The sequence below is a fragment of the Helianthus annuus genome, chromosome 10, assembly GCF_002127325.2.
Source record: "Helianthus annuus cultivar XRQ/B chromosome 10, HanXRQr2.0-SUNRISE, whole genome shotgun sequence".
Lineage (NCBI taxonomy): Eukaryota > Viridiplantae > Streptophyta > Magnoliopsida > Asterales > Asteraceae > Helianthus > Helianthus annuus.
In genome coordinates, this window is record NC_035442.2 from 42594264 (window position 1) to 42610669 (window position 16406).

A 16406-nucleotide genomic window follows, 5' to 3' on the forward strand; every position below is an offset into this window, starting at 1 on the left:
TATTGAGTGAGAGCTTTTTCTTAAAAGCTTAAAGCTAGAAGCTCCTAAAAGCTCTTAAAAGCTCCATGCCAAACATACCCAAAAACTACAAATATTACAAAATGTAGGTTTTATAAAAGATTCAAATTAGATATTTAAATTTTATAAAATTCTAAAGTTTTGAACTAATTTCACAAACACCACACCGCAAGAACCATATTGAAAGAGCATTTCCTGCAACAAAAAATTCAAACACAACCCAAGTTCCCACCGTTTGACCAATCTGGGACCACTATGAAGTCTCTCTCTCTTGCTTCACTCCTCCAACACGTTCACGAAACACCCTTTTAACGCGACACGTCTACGGCGTGGCACGATGTTTTGGCCTTTAAGGGGTGGATGTGGCTTGTTAAACGCCCTCTCCGTTAACCAATAACATACAGTCTTAAGAGGAAATATCCACATGCCAATCAAAATTAATTACAGAAAATCGAAATAACCGAACCGTGACCAAAATAACCGACAAAACCGAACTGAAAAAACCGGACCGAAACAAAAACCAACGGTTCGGTTTTCGGATTTTTAATAACCGAAAATTTCGGTTCTATTTTTGAATAACCATTTCAATAACCGAAAAAACCCGAACCGAACCGAAATGAAAAAAAAAATATATTTTTATGTAGTTTAAGTGTTTAACCCATGCTATTAATTAGAAATTATTAATTTTATTCTTGAATATTAAGTATTTATAATAAAAACATTAACATGTTTATTTATAACCGAGACGATTTATTTATTGCCTAAAACAAATGACAAAATTTTGTTATAAATATATTATATTATGTGGTTATCAACTCCTTAAATAGATTAGCTTGTTCTCCAAGACTTCATCTCCTATATATATTCATTGTATTCCTTTGTAAAAGACACACCTCAATTAATAATATCAATCTCTTTCTCTCTCTTATTCTTTTGCTAATAGACTAGTTTCACAACACGAAAGTGCTCTCACAAAAACCCCAATCCTCATCTCTAGTCTTCAAACAAACAATGGGCGAAGTAAGTAGCTTTTTATCTAGGTGTGTTCAATCAAACTATCCTACAAGTAAGTTTTATATATTCAAATACATGAGATTTATTGTTTATTAATTTTTATTATTTATTCATATAACTGTCTTGGATGATTTGTTAAATTTTTATATCTAGTCATCCAAAAGCCACGGTAAATATCACTATTGAAGGCATTAAAACCCAATTTTCTGATATTATAAATAAATCTTTTTGGATCTGAAATCGATGAGATTTTATTCATTTATATCAAATATATTATTTTGAGTAAATTACAAGTTTTGTCCTTTATGTATGTCCCAAATTGCAGGCGCTGTCCTTTAAACCAAAACTTGACAGGCGGTGTCCTTTGTGTTTTCAAAATCTTGCACGTTTTGTCCTTTAGGCCAAACTTAGTTAGATTTGTTAGTTAAATCTGGTATCAAGGGGCTATTTTGTAAAAAAATTTATTCAGGGACTAAATTGTACAAAACTTAAAAATATAAAACCCCCAAATTAGGTCTTCTTCCCCATTTATCCCCAATCCCATTCACCACCGCCCCCAAACACCTGCAACCACCACCGCCATTACCACCACACCCACCGCCTTCCGCCGCTCAACCATCACCTTCCCTCATCACGACCATCCACCGATTCACACCACCGTCAGTCACCCACCGACTTCAACCACCGCCATTACCACGATCTCCACCACCATTCACACCGGTCAACCTCCTCAGCCACTGCCACCACCGTTTCAACCGTTGGACCACCATTTCCGACGCCACACCACTCCGCCGGAACTCTGTTTCTAATTATAAACGTAGTGAGACGTATACTTGTGAAGAGAAATTTATTCAATCGGATGAGCGTTTAAGACCAAAGAACAGGGGTGTTAGTGTTCCTCCACCAGGGAATAAGTTCTATCTAAATCGCCTTCATTTTATGGGGGATGATCAGTCGGATGAAGTTACCGTCACATTACCAGAGCTTCTTTATCCTGTTGAAACCCTTAAACAGGTTTTCATTGCAACTTTTACAAGTGATTTATCATGGTAAGGTCTGCACGTTTATAAGATTCTTATTAAATATGTGTCTTGATGTTGCTCTCGTTTTAAAGAATTTTATTTTCTTAGGTTTTTATCTTACTGTGAGATTCCTGCTCATTTACCGTTATCCATTGCTTGCCATAACGCCGAAAGGTGTTGGAGTTCAAGCCCTGACAAAAGAACCTCAAGACCTTACGCAGATTTTCCGAACTTAGTTGTTATGTAAGTCGGATGAAGACGTTGATGACGTTGGCTTATTGACCATGATTGTTCGCCAACTGTTCTGTAACATAGTTTCTTTGTGATATCAGATACCCACAATTTCCTGAAGCTTCCAGTTTTCTTGTTTGTGTTTTGGTACTTAACAATATTCTTCTGGGTTTGGTCTGTCCACAAGGTGTGTGATGAAATGACTAGTATACTTTTAACAGCTTTAAAGATTGATAAAAAAAAGCCCCTTATCATCTGAATTACAATGTGGTCATTGAAATTTTAAAATGACAAAATGAAAGCTACCAAGTCCTTCAACGAGTTATACGACGAACCACCAAGGTGGAAATGGAAGTGAATTGAAGAAGAAGAGTGAGAGATCGGACAGAGATGGAGTTGAATTAGGGTGATTATGATGGTGGCGGTAGTGGTGGTGGTGGCGGTGGCGGTGGTGGTGGTGGTGGCGGCGGTGGAGGGTGGTGGTGATGGTGATGAAGGGTGGTGGTGATGGTTTTTTTAGTCCCTGAATAATAATAATAATAATAATAATAATAATAATAATAATAATAATAATAATAATAATAATATTAAGTTTTGTACAATTTAGTCCCTGAATAAATTTTTTTTTACAAAATAGCCCCTTGATACCAGATTTAACTAACAAATCTAACTAAGTTTGGCCTAAAGGACAAAACGTGCAAGATTTTGAAAACACAAAGGACACCGCCTGTCAAGTTTTGATTTAAAGGACAGCGCCTGCAATTTGGGACATACATAAAGGACAAAACTTGTAATTTACTCTATTATTTTTATACAACTTAAACTCTTTTGTTAAAGGTATGTAATCATGGATCTAATTATATTCATTCATAAAAGATAATAAGAAACATAAAAGTAATCCATTTAAGTTATCATCGTTGGAATTATTAACTTACTTTTAATGTAAGGTTTATTTTTAGTTTAACAAACTGTAAATATAATCCTGATTTATTTTCTAACAAACTTATTAATAATCACGGGAGAAATTGTTTTTATTGTAGTTTGTAACTGGTAATTAAATAACCTTTTTAATTTTATTCTATGTTTCTGCGTTGAATGATATGTTTGATGAACATCTATCCATTTTATAAAATAATTATTTTCCGAAAGTGTTTATAATTCTTTGTTAAAATAATAAAGTAAACCAAGAGATTTACTAAAAGTATAATACTTATTTTGGTTTCATATCCACTTATCCATTTAGTGTGTATATATGATTGTATGGCTTAGATTGTAACAGTATAATAGAATGTATGAGTCTCTCGTTTTTCTCTTGGTTTGTTAGAAAGTGGTTTGTTAGAAGTTAGAGAATAATTGCAATTTGTTCTTATTTTATCCTCTAGTATTATTTTGGTATTATATGTATAATTTCTCATAAGATTTTAAGGTTAGTTTTTTTTTCAAGTCGACATGTACATACATGCTTGAATATAGTACATGCACCGTGCACGCATTGAATTAGAGACTGGCAATTTCTATTTTGTTGTTAGGACATGTTTTATTGGCGATAAATTTTAGAAAAAAACTTAGTTATTTACAAGAGATGTTGATTTCATCAGCCATACACATAATTTAATACTTTATATAGTCATTCATGACTATTGATATTTTATGCTTTATTTATGACTCTAAATTTTAGCTTTCTTGTGAGTTTTATTTGAAAAATATAAGGTTAAACAAGGATAGAGGTGAATTATATAAACTAGTGGTTTCGTTAAAGGTTTATATATAAAGCATAGTTAACTATTTAATGGAATGATGCCTTTGCCTATTTAAGGGAATTATTAATATATAGTAATGATATTCGTTACGATATTTGTGAATTTCATCATATCAATATTTTTATTTTAACTAAATCTGTAATCCTATACGATAAGAATTACATACTTGACCTTAGCATAGCAAAAGATATATGTATTAGATAGCTTAGCATTGAAATCATCATATCGGGATAATTTGTTTTGTTTTGTTTTGTTTTTGTTTTTTTTTTTGTTTTTTTTTTTGGAATAAGGTAAGATTACTATGTATATATAAAAAAACTTATTTGATCAAATGTTACTAGCATATCATGGGAATTACCAGATATTGGTTTAGGTTTAAGGTAAGAGTGACATGTATGATTGGTTATGTCATGAATTAATATCGAGTATTGTATAGTTTGACTATAGATAGTGTTAAGTAGTACAATTAAACTATTGTTGTGGTTTATTTTCATGAAAGATTATAAATATTTGAGTAAACTGCCATTCTGGTCCCTATGGTTTGGTCAATTTTGCCATTTTAGTCCAAATCTCAAACTATTTACATCTGGGTCCCTGTGGTTTGCATTTTGTTACCATTTTAGTCCAAAATTCAAAAACCCCATTTTTTACTGTTACAACCTCCTATTTTGTCCTTTAGTGCAGGGGCATTTTGGTCCATGTTAATTTATTATAACATTTCAATAATTAATAACATCATCTTCAAGAACATCATCAAACTTCATCATCAAAACCCAGAAAATCCAGAAAATCAAGAACATCATCTTCAAGAAAATCAAGAACCCAGAACAAAACCAGAAACCATCACAAAAATCAAAATACAGACAACAACAAATCAAAACAAAAACCGATTTGTAAAAAGAAACGAGGCTCAGATCTGTATCTTCAAGAACAAACATCATCATCAAAACCCAGAAAATCCAGAAAATCGAGAACATCATCTTCAAGAAAATCAAAAACTGATTTGTAAAAAGAAACGAGGCTCAGATCTGTACCTTCAAGAACATCATCAAACATCATCATCATTAACCAGAAAATCCAGAAAATCAAGAACATCATCTTCAAGAAAATCAAAAACCGATTTGTAAAAAGAAACAAGGCTCCAACAACAAATCAAAACCGCCATGGCTGCAAACAGAGGTTGCAAGCGCACTTGCCCTCCTCCGATTCTGCCACGCCAAGCTGCGGAAAATCTCAAATGTTGACCCAATTTTGACTCAGATTAGGTGAAATCATCACAGCCTCGTGGTGAATAAAAGGACTGGGTTCAAGTTTTGAGCATCCTGTTTGTTACAAAATCACCCTCAACCACCTAAAACATTAACAAAATCACATATCATCATCCATCATCTCGATCCCTTAAAACTAACAAAATCACAGATCATCATCCATCACAAAATCACAGATCATCATCCCCCAAATCAGCAAACATTAACATCATCCCCCTAATTTTGCATCAAACCCATTAACCCACATGAAATCTGATTTGGGGGAAGATGATATGCGGTGTCATTTCATCAAACACACATGAGAAACTAACCCTCTCATTCATCATCTTCCTCAGACACACACACCCGGCACCTCTTGTTCAGCCGACGACCCCCCCTTCTTCTCCGTATAATCGACAACACCCCCACCTCCCTGTTTTAGATGTGGCCGGCCACCACCGTTTAGTGGGTTGTGTACGGCGGTGACGTGACCAAATAAACGGAGAAAGAGAGGAGAGAGACGGGGTGAGAGGAGAGAGACGAAGGAGAGAAAGAGACACGACGTCACCGGCGACCAACGCCGTCAGCGGCTGCGATGATGGTGGTGTTCCGTTTTTCCAACAGGTTCCGACTCCACTCCCCTTCTATTTTGACTTTCCTTAAGTTTTCAAGCAAAAAACGACAGATGATGTGACTTTTCTGTTTTCCGGCGACGAAGTGGTGGTGTTGGACGACGGCGGCGTTCAAGGGAGTGGCGGTGATGGGTGGTGCTTGGAGAGAGAAAGAGAGAGAGAGTGTTATCGATGATGATGATGAAGATGAGCTGTATATATGTATATTAATATATATATATATATATATTAATTTTTGAATTAAGAAAATGTTAAATGAAAAGCAAAATGACCAAAATGCCCCTGAACTAAAAGACAAAATATGAGGTTGCAACAGTCAAAAAATAGGGTTTTTGAAATTTGGACTAAAATGGCAACAAAATGCAAACCACAGGGACCCAGATGTAATAAGTTTGAGATTTGGACTAAAGTGGCAAAACTGGCCAAACCACAGGGACCAAAATGGCAGTTTACTCTAAATATTTTTAGATATAACACTCCTTAAATTTTATAAAAGGTCGTAAGATATTATACTGGTGTACATTATATGACTCAGATGTGTAGTTACTTCTCAAATGATGTGTACATTATATGACTCAGATGTGTAGTTACTTCTCAAATGATGTTATGTAAAGAGAAGATTATTTATGAAAAAATGACGTATAATTACTTCTCAATTGAATTATTGTTATGGGGTAGAAGTTTATTTATATGGGAAAATCGGATATAAGAAACTTTGTTTGTCAAACCTCATATATGTTCCTGGAGTAGCAATATTATTAATAGAGTATGAAATGTTTGAAGCGACTTTATATCCGGTATGTCCGAAAAATAATGAAAAACCATGGAACTTGTTTGGTTTTACTTTGATCCATGAAGTGAATATATAATGATCATTGTAATCATGGATATCATTAAGAAATTGTAATGATGGTCACATTAATAATGAGATCAACCATCTAAAATGCAACGATGATCATGTCAATAACGAGGTAGAACCCTAAAAGTGTTATAACATGATTGTTGAACTTTGAAGTTATAATACATTTATTGTATCTTATATTTTGTATTACATACATGCAAGTAATACATATACGATCATAAACCAGAAGTTTATGGATCATGATTATTTACTTTATTGGCATGACCGGTTAGACCACACCGAGTCAATGATGATGTGAAACATATTGAAGAACTTGAAGATTCTTCTAGCTGATAGCATGTATTGTTTGCTCTTAAGGGAAATTATGTATTTGTCAATTAAGGGTGTGTAACCCTAAATATTCTGGAAGTAATTAAGGGATATGCATATCCCAACATGATACCATTTAGTGTTTTAAATCGATGCATCGTCTAAACGGTTATCAAATTCACAACTTGATGTTTGTGTAATTTATGGCTTAGCTAATAAGATAGCAAGCACAATATTCCAGATTGCATGTATTTATTAGTTGTGATGATAAGTTTATTTCCCTATCTATTAATGACCGGCAGAATAAGTGTTGAACTTCCTGTAGATTATGTTTATACACAAATTGCTTTTGTTAAAACGATCATTGAACGTCTACGATTGATAGCAAAGCCACTAATCATGTGAGCAAGTTCATGTTTATATATTACATGCAATAACATTAATACACATCAAGCCAACATGTTGTAATAGTTTCTCCCCATTATAGTTGGTTTTTGGTCAGAAACCAAAGATACCCCTTCTAAGATTTTGGTTGTGCGGTATATATTGAAATTGATCCACCACTACGCACAAAGATGGGACCTTAAAAGGTGGTTGGGAATATATGATAAGTTTATTGATATTCATCTCAATTGATTAACATTCCCAACATCAGGGGGAGATAAAAAGCAGTTGGAAAATAAATGATTTGGTATGAATTATCATTGATCCTCAAAACTAAAAGTGTGAACAAGAAGTTCAAAGAATAACTCATATATAAAAATTAGCGAATCTATTACCAGACGCATTCACTGACCTTTAAAAGGTGACTATGTCACATATACCAACTGCTAATGCTCCAATTAAGATGAATGTCCTAGAAGGACAACCACATGTTTGTAATGAGTCTATTGCACATCTGAAGCGTGGTAGACTAGCCGATTCCAATAATAAAATTCATCAAAAATTGGAGCAACTAATTAAGATGGTCAAGTCGGGGTTATATTAAAAAGGTCTCCTGAAGAGACAGTAGACATGATGGTTCAAGAAGAACCTCAGGTACCTGAAACTAAAGAGATCTCGATAAGTTGTATCACGTCTAAGATATGTATGGAATCGAAATAAAATCGACGTCGTTATACTTTTGTATATAATTTAGCGCTTGTAATGATGAAACGATGAGGATCAAAATTTAAGATCTACCTATGAGAAATGATTGGCCAAAATGGAAAGACGCAAATAAGGCAGATTTAAATTCTCTAATGAAATGGAAAGTTTTCAGACCAACAGTCCATACAACTGAATTTGTAAAGTATGTTGGATATTAATGGGGCTTTTATGCGAATCATGTGAAAATCAAATTAAATGAGATAAGGCAAATATGGTGCACAAGGATTTTCGCAAAAACCCCATAGTTGATTATAATGGGACACATTCTCTAGTGGTGGATGTAATGACTTTCCAATATTTTATTAGTCTGGTAATATAAAGAGAGAATTGATATGCGTCTTATGAATGTTATGTATCACTTGATACTAAAAGTTTACATGAAAGTCTCTCAAGGATTTGTATTATCAAAAATCATGTAAAATGAGTTCTCGAGAACGATATGATCGTTGTATACAAATTCATATTTGAATACGTTGAATATAACTGAAACTCCTTATGAGTATCGCAAAGCATTTAAGTGCTTATAAGGTTAGTTGAAACATCTTAAGGATGTAATTCTTATACACCAATAACTATACATAGAAAACTTGTGCCTGGTTATTGTGGTATCTTAATGAACAATGTATAAGCATGGTACAATATGGATTAAATATTCAAGACATCCTTACATATGATATAGAAATCAATTAGGAGGTGTATGTAATAGAACTCCTAAAGAGTGAATGCACATACATTGTTTTTCAAAGTTGAAAGAAGTATGTATATGATTGCAAATGCCTGAAGCATTGATTTCAAGTCCTCAAGAATGTATCTTTATAAAGTTAAAGATAGTATGAACTAAAATAGTCAAGTTGAGTGTTGTACAACTCAAGATATATTCTAATAAAGAGCAATATAAGTTTGATATTATTATCCATCTTTATCAAAGGTTCTTTCTTAAAAGTTCACTATAATCGCAATTTACAGTGATGATGTCTGAGCATCATCAAGAGAAACTGGCGAGCTTTTAGAAGGGGAATTTTTTAATGACCCTAGCACAGTCTAATTATTACTCGACTAGCAGTTCGAGTATATTTGTAATCATACTTTTATTCATCTATCAAACTACATCTAGAAGATGTTGGTGGGACATTTTAGTATGTAGAGAGCTCAACCTTATAGTATGTTAAAGGTTGTTCAGACACGACACTTTTTATAAGAAATGATTATTATCATCTCCTACCAAAGTAGAGATTCTCATTTCAAAAGTACCATGGCTAAAGTGCAATTGTGCATTAACTTAACTTTCTAGCTATGCATGATAATATATATTTTTTATTTGAATTTATCTACATGATATAGCACATGTCCAATGAGGAGACATTTGAATGGTAAAGCAGATATGTCGATACCCTAAAGGTAAGAATGATATGTGTCTATATTTTACTAACCCATGAAAGCTAGTTCTGTTAGTCTTGTAGATATAAAGAATGTAACACAAATAGTCTTGGATCTTATGGTATTTGTTCGCAAGAGGAAGCACTAGAGGTCTCACAAGAAGATTTTACAACATTACTCAATATAAAGGATTTCACTTCAAGGCATCAAACGACAAATCATTCTACAAAAGTTTTAAGCAACTTTCAAGGATGATGGACACACTTTACTTAAAAGATACATATTATAATGAGGGGGAGATTTATTCAAGTTGCACTCTTTTTCCCTTAACTAAGTTTTATCCCAATGGGTTTTCTTAGTAAGGTTTTTAATGAGGCAACATACTTGATCCAGAAGTATCAGGGGGAGATAATGCGCATTACACACTGCACTCTTTTTCCCTTAGCTATGGTTTTGTCCCACAGGGTTTACCTAGCAATGTTTTTAACGAGGCAACATCAAGCGTATTATGTTGATAACCAAGGGGGAGTGTTATAAATATATTATATTATGTGGTTATCAACTCCTTAAATAGATTAGCTTGTTCTCCAAGACTTCATCTCCTATATATATTCATTGTATTCCTTTGTAAATGACACACCTCAATTAATAATATCAATCTCTTTCTCTCTCTTATTCTTTTGCTAATAGACTAGTTTCACAATAAATTTAATATAAAAACTGAGACGATTTATTTATTGCCTAAAACATACCCCCTCTTATTACTTGTCATACTCTTTGAAAAAGTCACACTAAAAATTGTTAAATTCACCCCTTAAAAATACTTTTGTAAAAGTTTTTTTTTCAAATAGTAAACTGCCATTTTGGTCCCTGAGGTTTGGTCGCTTTTACCACTTTAGTCCAAAACCCAAACCTTTTGCATCTGGGTCCCTGTGGTTTCAGTTTTATTGCCATTTTGGTCCAAAAGTGAAATCATGTTATATTTGTCTTATAAAACCCTTAAATTTTGTCATTTTCCTAAGGGGTAAGATGATCATTTTAATTAAAAACTAATAAAAACAAAGGCCCCCTTATTCCCACACCCCCTATATCTTATTTTCACATCCCTAGTGTATACGGGCCGTATACAAAATATACGGCCCGTATAGAATGTTTTTGAATAGGAAAATGCGCAGAGAATGTTTTTTTTGATTTTACTATATACGGCCCATATATAGTTATACGAGCCGTATACAAGTGTATACGATTTATAAAAAGTATACGGCTCAATGGATTTATTTCTGAGGTTTTTGATGTTTACCAAATGTATACGGGCCGTATAACTGTATACGGGCCATATAGATTGATGTTTTTCAATTATCACGTTTTTTCCCGTAAAAACACCATCATTCTAGGGTTTCTAAACTCTTCATCACCTTTAAACAACGTTGATCGGAACACGCCGCTTAAATCGGAGCACAAGTAGAGTAACGTTACCGATCAGTCCGTTGATCAAGTAACTAGTAGAAGAACCCGACACAAACAAGTTCTCCACAGTTTGTTATTCAGATCTCTATTCGGTCATCTTTCCAAACTACAACACACGATAACTTTAAACTTTATAGTGTGTGATTTGACCAGGAAATGATTGGAGGCGATTGCTACTTTTAATAAGCTGTCATAGTTGTTAAATTCGATTTCAACAAATCTTTTCCTTTTCCTTCAATTTCTAGAACATTCTCCGTAACATGAAGACGTGTCGGGTTCTTCTACTAGTGGTATTTTAATGAAGTATTGAAGATTGAATGTGCAAACCCAACCGTCTTTTACTACGGAAACGGTGGCTATGCGAAATACAAACCACAACCGTTTTTTATTATGGAAACGGTGGCTATGCGAAATACAAACCGCAATCTTTTGTGACTATAGGAAACACAAGTTTTCTTTTTGAGCTTGATGGATGTCCGTTATCTCAGTTGAGCCGGGCATTATTTAAATCTGAATATAAGTAGATGTTACGTGTAACTTCATTAAACCAAGAATAAAGCCTATTTCGAAACACATGTGTTCGTATCAGCGTTGTTTATCACCCTGTGTGAGCATTGGAAACCCGACAAACAATCTTGACAACTGTGACAGCTTATCTATCTGTGTGTGTCACATCCATCTTGTTATAGCAATCGATATGATTAATTTTACAGATTTTTTCTAATTAGCGTTGTTAACTACCAAAAGAATGCATACACAAATAGTTCTAGTGGACGAAGCAAAGAGACCATTGTGTATATGAATCACGTTTTTTTTCTAATTAGCGTTGTTAACTACCTAGAAATTGATATGGTGAGTTGGTAATCAAAATCAAGATGTCAGACAACGTGCCTTTCGAGATCTAAGAGGAAATAATCAAACGGCTTCCAGTAAAATCACTGATTCGATTCTGATCAGTCTCCAAATCATGGAAAGCTGTTGTTGTTATTGTGCCTATCTCGGTTGTTCAGTACTTTCGTGATAATAAAACAAGAAATAATCAAACGGCTTCCAGTAAAATCACTGATTCGATTCCGATCAGTCTCCAAATCATGGAAAGTTGTTGTTGTTATTGTGCCTATCTCGGTTGTTCAGTACTTTCGTGGTAATAAAACAAGCAGACATTGATTTTGCCAAGATTGAAGGAAAGAATCTGGCCATAAGCGTTGTGGATTCTCAACGTTATTCGAATGTAAGTGGATCGGGTTCTGCTAGTTATTCGGAATGTTTCGAATCATCACAGAAGACGTGTCGGGTTCAACTCTCCTATATCAACATACTCTTCTCCAGACGCTTAGTTGTTACGAATGACAACTTGAGGGGTCTATGTAACACCTCGAAATTTTCCGTCAAATGAAATAAGGACACGTGTCACGTACGACAAAAGTATTATTAACCCGGATTTAGTTAAAGATGTATGGCATGATTTTTGAACATGTCGACATGTTAATTTATACCTCTGAACGACCTCATTATAAATCCCAAGACCCTAACATGATTAATAAACATCTAGTATACCTTTAATCCGGTGATTACTAATAATAAAGGATGTCCAAATTTGCAAGTATGGATCCTATGAAATAATGCTCAATAAAAACTTTCGTGTATATTTTCCATCATAATGCAAACCAATAATACATTGAGATAGGTAGACACAACTGATTAAGCATGGGTAAAAAGGGCCTCATACTGATATTTCCCTGGCTCAAAATAATGCTTTACAAGTTGCCTGTTCAATGCATGAAAGGTTAATTTTTTTGCTTTCTGGCAAGGGCTTACGGACCGTAAAGGTCCTGCCTTACGGTCCGTAATACGTGAAAGGTTAATTCTTGCCTTCTGTCAAAAGCTTACGGACCGTAAAGGTCATGCCTTACGGTCCGTAAGGGGTGCCCAGCGACAGCAGCTTGGCTGTTGGCTGTTATAAACGTTTAACCGACTTGGTAAGATATTTTCAGCAACATGGGCGACCCTAGCAGTTCCTAGGCACTAGGAAACACTTGTAAATGATCTGGGATCAATGATAGACCTAGTTGTCATGATCTCAATGGATTAAGAACACTATATAAAGCCACATTGTTGCAACATTGTGTTCATTCCTTCCTTCTGCATTTGTGGAGCTTTCTGGAGCACAAGTGTCTTCCCTAAGCCTTCCTAATCGTGCATTAGACTTGGGTAAGTATGCTTAACCTTTCTTAGTTGAGTTTTTACTTAGTTTTAGCTTAAAAGTCAAACCGTCGTAATTAACGGTTGACTTAGCGATTAATCACTAATGGTCCAGTGATTAGTCGAATCAAAGGTAGATAATAAGTTGGTAATCATGTGGGCATTAAACCTTAAAAGGGCACCCTCTGAATCCCACTCTATCTAGATCAAATGTCGGGTCAAAGTTGCTTAGAAAAAGTCAACAGAATGCTAATTTTCAATTTAACGCACAGTTAACAATGTAGAAGACATGTAACATATTTTATCACTCATATAACTTGATAATAAGTATAAGAACTGGTCTAAGCTTGTTTGATCCGACCATTTACTGTTTTGCCCCGGTTCGGAACCGAAAGTCGCAAAACTTTGACTTTTGCTTTGACTTCAGTTCTGACCCGTTTTAGTATGACTTGGATATGCCTTAGGACTTCCTTAGGACCAGGTTACATGATAGTATGACCCTCTGTGACTGGTTCGTTGTTTGTCCGAGTCATTTGCACATTTCCGTTATATGCTTAAAAGTTGACCATAATGCCCTTTTGACCTTAAAACAAGAATTTTGGATATGTGAAAGGACAATAATCTTAGTTACTGATTTCTAAACATGTCTCTAAAATTTCATGTCAATTCGAGGTCTAGAATAGGAGTTATGCTAAATAGCGCAATTAAGAAAACTTTTGTTAATTAAACGGCGCACTTAGCATAAAGCCTATCTAAACCCAAATTTCGACACCAAAACTTATACACACTGATGTAATATAATATTTTGAGATTTTTAAAGATTTTTAATTATTTTTAACCTGCTCATAACCTAAGGTTATGACCTTGATTCGGTAAATACCGATTATACCCTTTTCGGACATAAAATGAGTTCTACATAGTATTTTGACGCCAATCCAATTGCTACTGATTTTAAATAATAAATAAAGTATTTTGAACTCTATAACCTGATCAAAAAACTCAAATTTCCTGTTTAACCCGGAAATCGTTTTTATAATCTTTAAAATGACCAAAATACCCCTACGGGGCGTATATTGTGATTAAACTCGTTTTGGGCATAATGGAAGGTATCCTACTGATATCACAACATATTTAGAGCATATTGACTTAGGAAACCTGTATAGGACTCTTACGGTTACCCGTTACGCCATTTACGCGTTCGGTTCAGTTTATGTAACTAGTTTACATAAAATAGCCGAAGCGGGTCAAACCTTGTCGTTTTTATCTCAAAATCCAGAATGTGGTTGGATTACCCATATTATACAAATCTTCAAACTTGTCGGGTCTAAATCACATTCTATTCCGGTCTTCGCTTATTCGCGCGTTCGAACCGTATCTTCTTTAGAACTAACCGGTCTAAGTTTAGGCTTAATTAAAGACCCGTTAGGATTCTAATAGGTTATTATAAACCTTCGTTCCAGAATAGGAGACCCGGTAAAAGCTACCCGCACTTGCTATTTGAGATTGATACTTGCAAAGGTAAATACTTTTAACTTAATTTCCCTTATACGGGCTTGGGGTACGGTATATAAAATACCGCTTGGTCCAGCATTGAATCTTTAATCGAATAGAGATTAAATCATTGATATGCTTTGTTTTGAAATGTTTTGTTTGCTTAAAGCCTTTGGGGGGTTAATGACCATGTCCCGGATATCCTTGGCATCATCTTACGAGATGGCCACGACCTGAGCACGGGGTATAGGCGTACACCCGTCAGTGCATAAATGAATAAATAATGTGGTGTGTCTATTGATCTTTAACCCGGTCTACGGATCGGGCTACTGAACGCATAAGAAACATGTAATTCGTTTACAAGCATTATATTAAAATAATTATCCCAAGTTATAAAAAGTTTGTGCCACGTGCATTCAAATCAATTTTATTAAACTTTTCAATATGAGTCGGTTGAATGTATTTACCAGTGTAAACTGACGTATTTTCCCAAAAAGGTTAAGTGCAGGTACTACGCGAACTAGGCTGGCTTTCTCCTAGCGTCCACAATAAGTCTCGCAAGCTTGGATGTCAAAACTGTTGAACAATGTTTCCTATTTATTTTGGATCCCCTGTGGATTATTTTCAACTGTTTGTGATACTTGATATTACAATTATATTCGGTTGAAATATATCTATCTTTTGCTTCCGCTGTGCATTTAAATATTGTGTTGTTTGACTGTAATGTTACCAACTACGTCACGATAATCTCCACCGGGCCCACCGGTGAAACGTGTAAATATCAGGGTGTGACAGTCTAGTTAACTTTTAGATTCAGATTCAGGAAGTAGATGATTGGAGCGCAGGAATCAATGCAAAACCCTCACCCTCAAAATCAACCAGAAACCAAAGGAAAAAGGGCAGATAATGGCTGATGGTTCTTCGTTGAGGAAACCAAACGTAGACGGAAATGGTAGGCCTGGTAACCGGAAGAGAAAAAACCCTAGAGCATATTCAATCTTCATTGCTTCATTAAAATTACAACACACGATAAAATGCTTGGAACTCACCTGATAACAAATAATCGGTTCAAACTTTCAACAATCGACATCTGGTCCTTGTTTTTCCACATCATTATGTCACTTTGTGTGTTGACGAAGCTGACAAACACATTGGTATTTTCTCAAAATGTGCAAACTTGAAGAATCTCACATTAAAGGAGTTTGCAACAACGGGATCAGATGGTTTGAGTATCTTTCATCCTCGTTTGGCTAATCTCACACAATGATGAACAAATGATGTCAGATAATACTTCATTTGTCGAGAAACCATACTGTCAAGAAACTAACATCTTTTAATACTTCATTGCGTATATGCTTGTGCTGTAGAAACCTGTGATGAATTTGTGTATCTAAATCAGGTTCTCTGCCTTAGATCGGTCATTCCTTGTGATACATGAACGTTGTATTCTTGTCTTTCAGAAGAGTTTGTATTGAACCAAGAATACTTCAAACATTCTAAACCCTACCTGGAAACAAACCAACAAAATCCTTATACTCTTCTAGCAGAACCCGACACGTCTTCTATCATGTGACGGACACAGGTGCAAGAGAATGGCGAGTTATTTTCAGTTATTTATGTTGATC

General features: G+C 34.8%; 1 protein-coding gene across 1 annotated transcript; it reads left to right on the forward strand.

The window, feature by feature from the left end:
- Positions 1-1029: 1029 nt before the first annotated feature.
- LOC110882403 lies at positions 1030-2480 on the forward strand. The gene is made up of 4 exons (XM_035978176.1): positions 1030-1084; positions 1547-2081; positions 2163-2297; positions 2387-2480. The coding sequence occupies exons 1-4, from the start codon at positions 1030-1032 to the stop codon at positions 2478-2480; spliced, it is 819 nt and encodes a 272-aa protein (XP_035834069.1).
- Positions 2481-16406: the final 13926 nt, after the last annotated feature.

Bases quoted from the DNA above. Each gene is read 5' to 3' on its own strand.
- LOC110882403 (XM_035978176.1), top strand. From the start codon at position 1,030: ATGGGCGAAGTAAGTAGCTTTTTATCTAGGTGTGTTCAATCAAACTAT. The intron at 2,082-2,162 runs GTAAGGTCTGCA...TTATTTTCTTAG, and splicing joins TTTACAAGTGATTTATCATG to GTTTTTATCTTACTGTGAGA. The intron at 2,298-2,386 runs GTAAGTCGGATG...TTGTGATATCAG, and splicing joins TTTCCGAACTTAGTTGTTAT to ATACCCACAATTTCCTGAAG.